This window comes from Bison bison, unplaced genomic scaffold (assembly GCF_000754665.1).
Source record: "Bison bison bison isolate TAMUID 2011002044 unplaced genomic scaffold, Bison_UMD1.0 scf7180017864238, whole genome shotgun sequence".
NCBI classification, from domain to species: domain Eukaryota; kingdom Metazoa; phylum Chordata; class Mammalia; order Artiodactyla; family Bovidae; genus Bison; species Bison bison.
In genome coordinates this window covers 3,803,352-3,818,534 of record NW_011494810.1, presented here as the reverse complement: position 1 = coordinate 3,818,534, position 15,183 = coordinate 3,803,352, and the positions used below count along the sequence as shown (strand labels likewise).

Below are 15,183 nucleotides of genomic sequence, written 5' to 3'. Positions count from 1 at the left end.
AATGACTGTACTCTAGTTTTACTAAGGAAACATTATTATCTATTCATTATTTTTCCAGCTTTGGAGATTAAAACAGTTTCTCTAATCCTGTAACCTCCTCTTCCTTACAGATACACAGCCTGGACCTGCTTCAACTTTCTTGTCTTTGCACACACTTCTTTTGAAATGAAAACTAATAACTTTCTATTTCAAATAAAACAAAGAAAGCAAGCAATGAAAACTCTCAGCACTCGGATTTGGATCATAGGTCTTGAGTCAGCTAGTACAACCTTATTACACTTCAGACAAAAGCAAAAGACCTTTGATAAGATTCTAGAGTATGTTTGACAGGGGTAGCAGGGAGGGAGAAGGAAGGAAGCAATGAAAAAGCCTTGAAATTCTCCAAAATTATAAATCCCATTAAGCCTTACTATAAAGTCCCTCAAATTAATGTGCTCCTAATATTAGCATTAAATGAGGTTGGTGTATTGAGTAGAACTATTTGCATAATGATGACAAAAATCAAAGTTTTAGGGAAGCAAAATTGACTCATTTGAAACTTAAATTCTAATTCCTGAGCAGTTTCTAACTAATGAGCCTGAACAAGTCAGAACTGTCCCGGCCCTCTTCTTCAACAGTGGAAAACAGATTATGTAAAATGTTGGGGGAAATTTAGAACATATACCTATGGTTTCTTAAACTTTCCAAATAACCACACTAGGGAGGGGTTCATATATCCTCCAGTAGTCCTAAGAGCTTAGCCTGAAGTTGCAGGCTGTGAGCACAAAGTTTTTTTGGAAATTTCCCATTTTCTCTGTAACTTTTATATGTACTTCCAACTAGATTGTTGTTGTTTAGTTGCTAAGCTGTGTCCGACTCTTTTATGATCCCATGAACTACAGTCCACCAGGCTTCTCTGTCCATGGGATTTCCCAGGCAACAATACTGGAATGGGTTACCATTTCCTTCTCCAGGGGCTCTTCCCGACCCAGGGGTTGAACCCACGGTCTCCTGTGTTTCCTGCATTGGCAGGCAGATTCTTTACCACTGTGCCACCTGGGAAGAGCATTTCCAATTATATGCTGTAAAATATTCATCTCTCTTTAAAAATACACATGCTCTAAATTACTGGCTAATTAAAATCATGGTACCCCATTGAAGCTACCAGCTAAGATGCTGTACTAAAATGACACCAAATACAGTTGTTAAACAAAATGCTTCTCTCTCATGTAAGGGTCTGGAGGCAAAAGCTTGTCAAGGGCATATCAGCAGTACTGCCCCATAAGCACATTTGGGGACCAGCCTCCTTCCATCTTGTTGCTCTCTATCCCTTAAGGCATCATCCTTATCTTCTCAGTTAAAACCGTGTGTGTGATAGTCACTAAGTCATGTCCAACTCTTTGTGATCCTGTGGACTATAGCCCGTCAGGCTCTTTGGTCCATGGAATTCTCCAGGCAAGAATACTGGAGTGTGTTGCCATTCCCTTCTCCCATCAAATCTATGTTTTAGTCAGAATGGGCAAAGAAAAGTGAAGATGAATATAATTTCCACTCACTTTCATTGGTGAGACCTAGTCACATGGCTGCAGATTGTGAAAAACCACAGTGTCTAAGTGGATGGCCATGTGGCTGGCAAAAATGAAAATAAAAGTGATGCTACAGAAATATATACCATATCTGTCTTACGAACTCACATACCTACCAACTGCAATATTCCTCTAGGGATACCTTAAAAATGTGTGATATATAAGAAATGGCTCTGTAACTGTTGCATGTAAAGAGCCAGGTAATAAATATTATGGGCTTCCCAGGTGGTTCAGTGGTAAAGAATCCACCTGCCAAGCAGGAGATGTGGGTTCGATCCCTGGGTCGGGAAGATCCTTTGGAGAAGAAAATGGCAACCTACTCCAGTATTCTTACCTGGGAAATTCCATGGGCAGAGGAGCCTGGTGGGCTGTAGTTCATGGGGTCGCAAAAAGAGTTGGACACAAGTTAGCAACTAAACAACAAGTAAATATTACAGGCTTCCTGGGTACATGCTCTCTGCTCCAACTACTTAACTCTACTACTGTACTGCAAAAGCAGCCATGGACTGTATGACTATATGTAAATGAAAGAACATGACTAGTTTTAGTCATCTATTACAACACAACAAATTACTATAACATTAGAAGTTTAAATTGACATGCATTTATTACCTCACAATTACCATGGATCAGGTCCAGGGTCAGGGTCCTTCATATAGGCTCTCACAAGGCTGCAATCACAGTCAACTGGAGTATGCTCTCATCTGGAGGCTTGACTGGGAAAGAATCTACTTCCAACCCACTCTGGTTGTTGGAGGATTTATTTCCTTGTGGCCGCAAGACTGAGGGCTTAGGGCTTCAGCTTCCTGGTGGCTGCTGGCTGCCCTTAGCACCTAGAGGTCACCTGTAGTTCCTTGCCATGTGGTTCTGTCCAGAGCCCCTCTTACAATATGGCAGCTGGTTTCTTCAAAGTGAAGAAGGGAGAGAGTCTCTAAATGAGTTTGGTATCATGACAGAATTTTATGTAACATAACAGTCACAGGAGTGACATCCCATTACCTTTATCATATTTTATTGGCTAGAAGCAAGTTAACAGGTGCTGCCCACACTCAAAGGGACAGGATTTGACCTGGGTATAAATATCAAAAGACAAGGATGACTGAGCGTTTGTCCACCAGAGCTGTGTTCCAATAAAACTTTATAAAAACAAATGGTGGGGATTAGGCCCACAGGGCATAGTTTACAGACACCTGGTAAAATAAATAAGGTGCAGAAGCCATTGTTTAAGGTGAGAAGAGGTAAGAAATCATTGAATAGCGTTAGAGAGGAAGAATCCTCAGAGCTAGGAGAGCTATGGAGAAAGATGGTACTATCTTATAACACACCTATTACCTTGTTATTTGAAAGAATTAAGAATGGGATAGTTGGGCAATATGCTCAAATCTAGTTATCATAAGATAGAGTTGTTATTAGAACACTAATTAACTACAAAGTGAAGGGGCTTCATAGTAAGCTTTCTCCAGGTTTAATTCACACTTTACATGGAATAATTTCAACAGAAAGCCTAGTAATTTTCTTAGTGATTATGAAAATGACAGTAACACTTATGATTATTGTAAATCAGGAATTATGCTAAATGTTTAATTTGAAATATCTCATTTAATCTTCATAATAATTCCATGTAATTTAGATTATTATTATTCCCATCACAAAGATTAGGAAACTGAGCTTAAGCAAATTAAGTAGCACAAAAGGCAATAAAACTAGTATATGACTCTTAGTCTGTCCTGAGGTTCTAAACACTTAAATTTTACTTGGAAGTTTAATGGGAAGTCTTTGAAGTTTTAATGCAGGGAGGTAGTGTAAATTAACATGGCTAATGTTTGTAGTGATAGGGATGGAATCAGAGTGTCATACAGTGAAATGAGCCAGAGAGAGAAAAATATATATCATATATTAATGCATATATATGGAATCTAGAAAAATGGCACAGAGGAACCTATTGCAGAGCAGGACTAGAGACACAGACATGTGGACACAAGGGGGAAGGGGAGAGTGAACTGAACTGAGAGAGCTGCACTGACATATATGCTGTACATATACAATGTCTGTGTACAACAGATAGCTAGTGGGAAGCTGTGATATGGCACAGGGGGCTCAGCTTGGTGCTCTGTGATGACCCAGAGGCATGGGACGGGGTCGGAGCAGGGCAGGAGGGAGGTTCAAGAGGGAGGGGATATATGTATATGTATAACTGGTTCACTTTGTTGTACAGCAGAAACTAACACAACATTGGAAAGCAATTATACTCCAGTAATAAGAAGAAGAATATTAGCTCCGTGTGGAGGCTGGACTGAAGTGGGGCTGGAGAAAGCAGGGTAGTCAGGGCAAAGATGATGGTAGCCTGCAGAAGGCAGTACCCTGGGGATACATGTGTAAGACATTAGGTGATAGCAGTGGAAACAGTGGCTGACTTTCTTTTTCTGGGCTCCAAAATCACTGCAGATGGTGACTGCAGCCATGAAATTAAAAGACGCTTACTCCTTGGAAGGAAAGTTATGACCAACGTAGACAGCATATTGAAAAGCAGAGACATTACTTTGCCAACAAAGGTCTGTCTAGTCAAGGTTATGGTTTTTCCAGTGGTCATGTATGGATGTCAGTTGGACTATAAACAAAGCTGAGCACAGAAGAACTGATGCTTTTGAACTGTGGTGTTGGAGAAGACTCTTTGAGAGTCCCTTGGACTGCAAGGAGATCCAACCAGTCTATCCTAAAGGAAATCAGCCCTGAATATTCATTGGAAGGACTGATGCTGAAGCTGAAACTCCAATACTTTGGCGACCTGATGTGAAGAGCTGATTCACTGGAAAAGACCCTGATGCTGGGAAAGATTGAGGGCAGGAGGAGAAGGGGACAACAGAGAATGAGATGGTTGTATGGCATCACCGACTCAATGGACACGGGTTTGGATGGACTCCGAGAGTTGGTGATGGACAGGGAGGCCTAGCATGCTGCAGTTCATGGGGTCACAAAGAGTCGGACACGACTGAGCAACTGAACTGAACTGAAAACCACTCCAGTATTCACTTGTCATGACATTCCAACCACACTCATCTTTGGTTCCTGGAATGTGCTGAGCCTTTTCCAGTCTCTGGGATTTTGCACTGGCCATTCTATCTACAATGCTTTTCACTCTATTCTGCTACAGCCTCATTCTAACTCATCCTACAGGACTCAACCAAAAACTCACTTCGTTTGAGAATCCTTCCTTGATGCCCCATATAAATTTGGTCCTATCTTTTATTTTCTCTTAAAAGAATCCAATTATTTTTCATCCCATACTTGTTCACAATTTATTACATTTTGCTTGTTTTTATACTGACTGTCTAACACATTACACTTCAAGAAGCCAGGAAGTGTATTAGTTTTGCTCATCATTGTTAGCACAGTACCTAGAGTACACACAGTCCCTGCCACCATAGGCAGTCATACAATATTTGTTGAGGAAGGAAATAAATAAATAAATGTCTGACTTCACTTAGCTACTGGGCAACTGTTTTTCACATTTCCTGATTTTAGAAGAAATTTTCCTCTTCTATATCTCTGGAATTATCAACATAATAAATGCCAAGTAATTAGTGACACTCCAATATCCAACCCACTCTCACTCCACACTCTTCCCAAAACCCACCCCCAAACTGAAAATAATGTTGAGAATGAAACGTACAGTAGGAAGAAGGGCTGATTAAGTTGGCTTGAGGCAGGTGAATTTCACTTATTGTTGGTATGAGCATAAACTGATATGAACCTTTGGGAAAGTAATTTATCAGTATGCAAAAATGGCCTTAAAATAAATATAAATTAAAAAAACAAATACAAAGAGGGATGTGTGTTTACATTTACATGAGACCTATGAAATGATAAAAACCAAATGTTTCCAATGAGTTAGGTGGGTACTCCTGGGGAGAAACCTTTTTTTTACACATTTAAAAAAAATAGGCAATTTTATATTTATAATAAAATTCCATTAAAAGTAAAAATAAAAAGTAAATCTTTATACTTTTGGCATAATAATCCCACTTCTAGGAATCTGTATTAATTAATAAAATAATGAAAAAATGTGGTCTAGGGTTTATTTAAAATGATCTTCACCAGTGAGTTCTTTAGTATTTTTTAAAATTGAAAATCATCTAAATGGCCAACACTGATAGGTTGGATAATTAATAATTATCCATTCAAATGAAGAACTACTTAATGATAGTAGAGAAAGATATGTGAATAGAAAAAAAAATAACTTTCAATAAAATCTACTGAAATGTCATTAATGGCCATTTCTGAAAAATGAGAGTATATAACTTTAGGTTACTCCTTAATGATTTTTTGGTGTTTCCCAATTTAAAAAATCAGATTTTCTAATCAAAGAATTGCAAATATTATTTGTAATACTTCTTTCTAACAAGTAATTATATTTTTATTCAATCCTCATGACAAGCATTCACATAAAACATGTTTATCTGCTGAGAAAGAAGGTTTCGGTTTCTACTTGTCACTCCACCCACCTTATTTCTGTGAAAAAATAACACACAATAATCTTTGGGAATGATACCTTCTTTTTTACTTGTGTATCATAACAATGGTAGTGACTGAAGAAGTAAAATTATCTGCAACTAAATATGCTTCAAGAATAATTATGTTCTTAGCTGGAATTAGACCTCCAATGACCTATCCTTCCTTCAATGCCTTTGGTCAGACTTTCCTGAACTAAACTGATGGAGAGAAAACTATTTACCACTATTTTAAGCTACAATAGAAAATTTCATTATGATGTGTCACATTTCACTTAGATACCTACACTGGGAATTAAGTCGGCATCATACCAATGAAAATGTCTACCTATTCATATGGTCACTGTCAGGAAGGCCTCACAAAGTCAGCTTGAAATGATGGATGTCTATTTGTACATAGGAAGAAGTCTGAAAGAATATTTACCAAAATGTTTATAGCAGTCAGGTACGTTCCTCTGGGGACCAGCAGAACAGTGCATAAAAATATAAGACAGGTCCTGCAAGCTATATATGGAAACAAATCCTGTTATATTATAAAAGTGTCTTCTAGATATGCTATCGATGGAGGTTTAACAACTTTTCAAATCAATCAACTATGGACAGCCACTATAATATTTACATTCTGAAATAATCCAAACACCCAATCCTTCTAAGCAACAACATACAAACACACATATAAATAAATAAGGGCATAAATTCCATATACTGAACATTTATTTGGGAGACATTTAACATTTGTATTACTCAGGTACCTCATGTAAGGACTGTGATTTAAATTCAATGGTTCTGTTTAACCATAGGCTATTTCTGAAATCAAATTCTTTCATGTGAAGTCATATTTGAATCTCTCTGTTGTTCTCTCTTTCTCTCATTTTCTCCTTCTCTCCCGTTTTCCTTCTTTCCTCCCTCCCTTGCTGTCTGCCTGTCTCCCTAGAAAAAATACAGTACAGACTTTTCATTCATAAAAACTTCAAGTGATTATTTTCTGCTGCCAACTATACTCATATGTATATATAGCCATAGCATAAAATACTGTGCACTTAAGTTCAACTAATTCTAAGACATAAAAATCTCATTGATTGAAATTAATTAACATCTTTACAGAAAGAGAATATAAAAATGTTTTAAAAATTTAAGGATATTCATTTAGCACTCATTACAATTATTTTTATTCATGATCTGAATCTGTCTCCCATGCTATGAATTATTATTAATTTGCAGTACAAAGAAAAGCACACAAAAATATAAACTGTTATTAAATCATTAAACTCAGAGAAAAAAATTAAGCACACAGAGATGCTCATTAGAGTTGACTTATAAACTAGTACTAGCTTCTTTAAAATTTCAAAATATACTCATTATATTAAAGGAAAAAAAATGCCATAATGTATTTAATTGAATGTGGCTGCTGTCTTATGTTTATTAATGTAATTAATGACATTCTGTGTTCTAAGGTACACATTATATTGTATCCACAGGTCCTCCTTAATACACCCAAGTATCATCAAGTATGTAAAAAATAAACAGGTCAGGCAATAAAGCAAAAAATAAGCAGTAAAAACCACATGATAGCCACTTTTGTTTCCTTTAAAACAATGTTCTTAAACAACTGCTTGCTTTTGGCACACAGAACTAGAGAATGTATATTAGAACATCGGTACTCAGAACAATGATCTTCCTCGGCTGTTATTTGTCTATGAAGCAATAAGCCATATAATTTACAAGAAGAAAGCAACTGAATCCTTCAGAAAACACAACCTGGCAGTTAATCTTCAAAGTAAAATAAGGAGGTGGCAGAAGTGTGATAGAGAAACCAGTCTTCAAGAACATCATGTAAGGGAATCCAGCTGTGCTTGTATGGTCTCTAGCTGTTTACAGAGACAAAAAAAAAAAGAGAGAGAGAGAGTTGGTGAAAGGAGAGAAACTCATATGAAGTGTTGTTTAGAAATATGCAAATGAAGGAAAAGAATGCAACTGGTAGCTCTGCATTTTAAATCTACTCACAGAGCAATAAATACACCACTTGGAAAATTTTTCTTTTTATGTGAAGCTATTAGAACCCCAGCTTGTGAAGTTTCCAAATTTGTAAAGAAGGATTTCTAAATACTATTGCTTAAAATGCGCCTAGCTGTTTTATTTTAAATGATCACTACATAAAATTTGTATGGGGTGTTGGAGGGGAGGGTGGTAGAGGGAACAGTGCATTTTCCTGGGTTACAAAAATCAGCATTTAAAAAGAAACATGAAATATCCTCAAAGATAAATCTTTATAGACCTGGTTTGTTCCTTTTCCCTTGGGCCAAGAAATTAAAATATTTAACATTATCTAAGGGCCAGTGTGGCTAGATACTACACAGTTTATTACTCAATGCTTTACATTAAAACAACAATCCTATTGTTTTAATTAAAACCATATCCATTTTCTTCCTGATTTAGTCTGTCAGATCTTCCTCATCTCAGCAATGCTTCCTACTGTGAAACACGAGGTATTCACAAGGGAAGTTTAAGGAACTCAAGCTCCATAGCTCCACAATAGGGCATTTAAAAATAAGAATTCATGAAATAGAGGAAACATTGTAAAAAACCCCCATATAGGAAATTATTGAAAAAAATACGTACCTTGTTATAGAAATCAAACAATTCCTTGTGACTGAATTCCACAAGAACTTTCTGCAGGCTCTGTAAAGAAAAGAAAGGAAGGAAGGGAGAAAGAAAAAAAAAATTTAGTTTTATACAGTTTACACTGCATTTCTTTTCTCTCCAGCTAGCCTCAGAATATGCCATATTATTCTCTGAGTGGTTTAAAAAAGGAAAAAAAAAAAAAAACACCTTACCTGGTCTACTCAACCCCACTGTTCCAAGAACTCAAAATACACATTTAATAACACTCCACTGTAACAAAAGGTTTCAACTCTACAGGGGTATCTGTTCTTTAAGTTGATTTCCACAAAGGTTAACAAAATACAGGCCAACAAGGGAACACTTTCATTATCTATTTTTTTCAAGACAGAGATAATACATGAGATTATATTTCATCTTTCTCAGCAGTCCATTTGAAATCTGGTAAATACCATCACACAAAGACACTGGCGGCAGCATATCTGATTGAACTCATCCAGCCATTAATGCCGCACACCAGCACAGCTGCTGCCTCCAAGCATCAACCAACAGTTATGATCTTAACCTGCTGAGATGGTTACCTTTTTAAATGCACAGACTCAGCAAAAGTTAACAATTAACACGACAGCTTCAAAGCTGGGACTTAAACATGCTCCTTCCTTTCCCCTCATATGCAATAGAGAACTCTTTAAGGATGCTACAGATACTGAGTGATATTATGTATGTACACAGGATGGTGGAGTAGAGGGCAACATTTAACTCAACCCACCCCAATCTGCTTGGGGTTGATTTTGTAAACTGAGGAAACAAACTAGTTTCTGAAAAGTGTTCCAACATGTTTATTTTACTCAAGGTACCTTTGGGAAGTGAAAATTAACGAGGAGAGAACATCAGGAATGTGTTGCCTGCTCTGACCACACTGTCGTGCTCATGTGAAGTAACAGGCACCATGAACTGAACAAGTGGAAAACTGCTGCCAACAGACATTGATTCATGTGCTTAACTGCCTATAGTCATTGCCAACATTATATTAATTCCAAGTTTCTAGGCTCACTGTTTTTTGGTTTTACTTGTTTTAATGATTTCCATTTCTATTTAGAAAGCCAACATTTTTCAAACCAGGTCTTCTCTAGCTAACTTCAGGAGAGTCAATGGGGCTCTGCTCAGAAATGGCACTTCCCTTTAGATGTATGTAGCCCAAGCACACAGGCTCAAATTCCTTTCTTTGGTTTCTCTTACACACTCACATAAGTACTTAAGTTTTAAAATGAATGAAGCAGCATACTGGCTTTAAAGCTGTATCCTTTCAAATGATTTTTTAAAAACTATGAATTTTTCAATCATATTAGAAAAATCAGTTGATTAATTGGCTCATAACATGAAACCTCCAAAGGCTGAACCAGCATTATCCAGCTATTCCATATTTCCTCCAGCAGTTAAAGAGATGATAAGCCTAGGTTTACCCTAGGGAAAAGTGAAGCAAGTTCATTTCCTTACCCCCACAGCCAAAAGTTAGGAGAGACTGAAGACTGAATCAGCGTGTAAACAACTGATTTGCTGTAACTTACAGGTAGCAGCCAAGCTAGGCTCTTGTTTCCTCTATTTTGTTTTGCCATCTTTCAAGGTAGTATTTTCTAGTCATGTTACATTTAGGAAAGGAAAGGAAGGTAACTTAAAAAAAATACTTCTTAAAATAACAATATCTAAAACAATGTGTGTGTGTGCGTGTGCACGTTGAGTGTATGTGTGTGTGTGCATGTGCATGAGTGTGTGTATATAGAGAGAGATGTTTATTTTTATACACACACATCCATCCATAACAGTAGACTCTAGGTACCTTTGGGAGAGTGGATCCAGGACTTGCTGTGTATACCAAATTTTGTGGATGAAGTCCCATAACTGCCCCTCCAGTTCTGTGGCTCCCAATCTTAGACTCAAACAACTGCAGATGATGTAGTGCCACAGCATTTATTGAAAACAATCCACATGTAAGTGGATTACATGTGGATTTTTTTCATCTGCACAGTTCAAACCTGTATTGTTGTTCAAAGGTCAACTAACTTGAGCATCTTGCCTTACTGAAATAGCTCCAAGAAGGAAAAGAACTGATACCTTGATATAAAACTCCCTATGTTTGGCATAACAACTGGTAGCTATTAACCATGGTGATCACTTCCCATTAGACATACAATGACTTAGAGAAGACCATGAGAATATGAAAAAGTGAGGGAATGGTTTTGTTTCATGTCTATATGTAAGGAGGATTATCCTAGATTTTGAGAATCTGTGTTTACCAAAGGGGTAGCCAGGGGCAGTGGTTAAAAGTTTTAGGGAAATAAGGATGGAGATGAGGTGTGTAGGATAAAAAGGAAAGGGGGGTGGGGCTGGCCAGGGTCCAATTTCCCACTATGTCATGTTCTATCTAACATGGAAGCCCACAGAGTCCAAGAAGATTAAATGCAAATCTGACCTTTCAGGATTTATAGAAGTACTTTACTGAGAAAAAAGTATAGATCACACTTCATTTAACAGTTTGGGAGCTTTATTTATGACTTTAAGTTTAGAATGAACGATGGCCTCCCTTTTTACTCTTCCTTCAGGTTCCACAAATATTATGAGTACACCTGATCAAAATCTTTCCTGGGATTATACCATTTTTAAGAAGAAAACACACACTTGAGCTTTCCTTGAGAATATAACCAGAAAGTCACAAATTTGCTTATCAAACGAGAATAAACTCTTTAATTCCATTGTTTACTCTTCAGAAAATGTACAGAAGGTTCAAATCATTATGTTGTACACCCAAAACCAATATTATGTTATGTAAATTATATCTCAATTAAAAAAAAAAAAAAAGTCACATGGGTGGTAGCATTTGGCTGGAGAGAAGGAGCAAATCATCAGGAGACCCTTAGAGGCCAAATTTGATTTAGCCAGTGTGAATGATACGAAAGTCTGGCCAGTGATGGAATGCAAGGACTGGGGGTGAGGGACAAATAATTAGGAACAGCCTTTTTCTTGGGAGGTTTCCTGGCAGTTCTCCTAGCTGAAAGGCTACTCATGGGCAGTATGGACTGACAGGCTTGATCTGATTTAAAAAAAAAAAAAAGAGCAACAAGAAGACTTGAATAGGCACTTGCAAGAAGAGGATATCCAAACAGAGAAAAACATGAAAATATATGTTGAAAGGGATAAAATTATGTATAACTATCTCGCAAACTTGTCTGGAATTATTTACTAAAGCTGAATATTTATATACATCCTATGACCCAGAAATTCAGTCCTAAATATTAATATTGAACTCAATAGAAATATACACATTTGGGCACCATGAGATAGATGCAAGAATAGTGACAGCATCATGATTCAAAAGAACCAAAACCGGAAATAATAAAAATTTGTTTCAACAGAAGAATATGTAAGTAAATTGTAGTACAGGAATACAATGGAATGTTATCCAAACAGATAACAAACTACACCCAAATACAGGATCATTCATGACTCTAACAAAACCATGTTGAACATGAGGAGTGGGCACAAAAGAACATGTGTGACTAATTTCGTGCATAAGAAGATTCTAAAAAAACAACAGAAAAGGTTTTAGAAACACTTAGGTGGTAAAACTGTAATGAAGCAACAAAAATATTATTGAAGTATCACAACACTGATCACCTCTGGGTGACTCGACAGAGGAGGCAGTAACCGGGAGAAAGCATAAGGGAGGCTTCTCATTTCTTCTGATTATTATTATTACAAATTAGGCAATAATTATTTCTTGATCTTGGTGTTGGATATAAGGGTGTCTCCTTTTTTTACAAATTACTGTGCTATTTTTCTGCATGTGTGCTATATTTTACCAATTAAAAAAAAAAGCACTGTTATGTGTTAAATTCATGTATTTTTATTCAATAAGTTTTTATTAAAGGTGTAAAAAGTCTGTTCTAGATACTACATAAATAGCAAGGAGCAATAGAAATCAAAATCCCTCACATTCTAGTTGAAGAAAGCAGACAATAAATAAGAAATGTAATAAAAAACAATAACAACAATAATAAAATTATCACCATAATTCACAACATACACATAGAAATGTTTATTGATGACAAGTGCTGGGAAGAAAAAGCAAGAAGTCATGTGTGTCTGGGGGTAGGTAGGTAGAGATTCAAGGTTACGTGGTCAAAAAGGGTCTCAAAGGGATGATAACATTGAAGATTTAAGAGAAGATTCTATCCCATGGAATAGGAGAAAATATTTATGAATCATTATCTAATACGAATATGATACCCAGAATATATAAAGAAATCCTACAATTCAACAATAAAAAGAAAAACCCCTGTGGGTGGGTCCTAATCCAATATGACTCCTTTCCTTATAAGAAGAGATGAGGATACAGACACAGAAAGGAATGGCTCTATGAAGACAATGGAGGAAGATGGCCATCTATAAGGCAAAGAGTGAGGCTTTAGAAGAAATTAATCTTGAGGACACTTGGATCTCAAAATTCTAGCCTCGAGAACTGTGGGGAAATAAACTTCTGTTATTATAAGCCACCCAGTCTATGGCACTGTTATGGCAGCCCTAGCAAACTAATAAAGGCCCCATCGTCTCTTCTGGGATAGAAAGAAGAGAAGATCTTTAGCCTAAGAGCAATGGAAAGTCGTTGGAGAACTTCAAGAATGATGTAACTGTATTTACATATTAGCAACTCACTTCAGCTTTTATTTGTAAATGGATTAGAGCTGGACAAACTAGATGTGGAGAATCAACTAGGAGGTTATATTGCATTTGTCTAGGCAAAGATAGCAACGGCAGCAGTGATAGAGAAAAGTGAAAAAAAAATTTTAATGGTTTAGAGGTAGAAGAGATAGCATTCAGGAACAGATCTGGGTTGGGGAAGGAGGTGAAGGAATAGAAGGAGTCAGAATGACTCTCAGGTTTCCAGCAAGAGAAACTGGCGGATGCAACTGAGATAGGAAACTCTACAGAGGAGCAGATTTGAAGGGAGACTCAAAAGCGTAGTTTCAGACACAGTTAGTTTGATAGTCTGTGATATTCCCCCAAAATATGTGAAATAAGCCTGGGAAGCCAGAAAAAGATACACACTTGGGAGTTAATGATATATTGCTATTTAAACCAAAGAAGACTGCCAGGAGAAGAAAGCAGTATGAACAGGGAGGGCAGCCTGGGACTGACCCCTTCAGAACACCGATATTTAGGGTAAGTAGGTGTTCCGTAACTGATGATTATCACCAGGTTCATAAATGTTTTTTGCATGGCATGTGAAACTGGAGGTATTTATTACATGAATCCAAATAATTTAGTAAGTTGGCACACAGGCAATAAAACTGGGTGGCCTGCCTTCAATGTTCCAGTAAGACTCATTAAAGTCACTAATACTATTAACTAAATACATACAGACTAGAAGATTTACTCTCTTTCTTCTGCTTTATATATATGAGAATATAACCAAGAGCCCATTTAGGAAATGCATGACTTATGTTGTCTAAGCTGGTCTCATGCATTAATACCAAACAGACTTTCTGCACCCTATCTGAAAACACTGCAAAGTGAAAATGAAGGTACAAAGACTGACATTCTGCCCATTTCTGAAAAGAGAAGGAAAATGTATTTGTTCACCTATTTCCTCTATTTTTGATTTGTAATCCTGTCTATGAGTACCTAGATAATGTTGCTTATACCCATTAGCAAAATTCCCATGGAAATAAAATTTAGTAAGGTCTTCAGAGAGGTCTAACTTGATGGAAGCTGACAGTAAGAATATCATTTGCTTTCCCATTTGTGAGAAATTAGGAAAATATACATATTTTTCAAGACAGAAATGCATTAGTCTTATCACAAATTATCTAATAATAAACTCTAAATAATATAGACATAAACTAGATAAGAATTAAACCAAATTTACATTGCTTAGCTTTTAAAATTAAGTAGGACATCAGAATTAGAAACCATACAATTATATTTATACCTAGAAAATCAGGAGTAGAGGATTCCAGTAAAAGAAATACTACTAATCTCTTGTCTTAGTTAAACCTAAAAATAATTTCCTAGGTACTTAAAGAAATTTTCTCCTCAGTTACAGAAATGGACAGATATAAAATTTAAATAATATTTTAAATTCCACTGAGTGGTTTACAAAACAAAAATCATTAGACACCATTTTTTAAATAAATATATCTATAAATTATACTCTATAACTATATACAGTTACAGATCACTGTAAAAATATTCCACTGTCTCTTATTATTTGCTGACTATCTACACTATTACTGAAGAGTCAGTGCCATTCTACTCATATATATGAGCATTAACCATTTCTACCACCCATAATATTCAGTAATTCAATAAACATTTAAACAGTACTGATGCAGAAATGGATAAGCCATAGGAATGAGTACACTCTTGACCAAAGAAAGATCCTTTTCTAGGTAGGCAGGTTGTCCTTTATAGCTAAGCTTCCAACTATAAGAATG

General features: G+C 36.5%; 1 protein-coding gene across 1 annotated transcript in view; it reads right to left on the bottom strand.

Annotated features, from left to right (window-relative positions):
- Nucleotides 1-6,769: 6,769 nt before the first annotated feature.
- COMMD10 (COMM domain containing 10) overlaps nucleotides 6,770-15,183 on the bottom strand; it is a 189,234-nt gene continuing 180,820 nt past the window's right edge. Inside the window, exons 6-7 of the mRNA XM_010846594.1 lie at nucleotides 8,693-8,752; nucleotides 6,770-7,941 (exon numbers count right to left, since the gene is read on the bottom strand). Of these exons, the coding sequence (XP_010844896.1) occupies nucleotides 7,903-7,941; nucleotides 8,693-8,752 (99 nt within the window). The 3' untranslated portion in view covers nucleotides 6,770-7,902. The remainder of the gene's footprint in view (nucleotides 7,942-8,692; nucleotides 8,753-15,183) is intronic.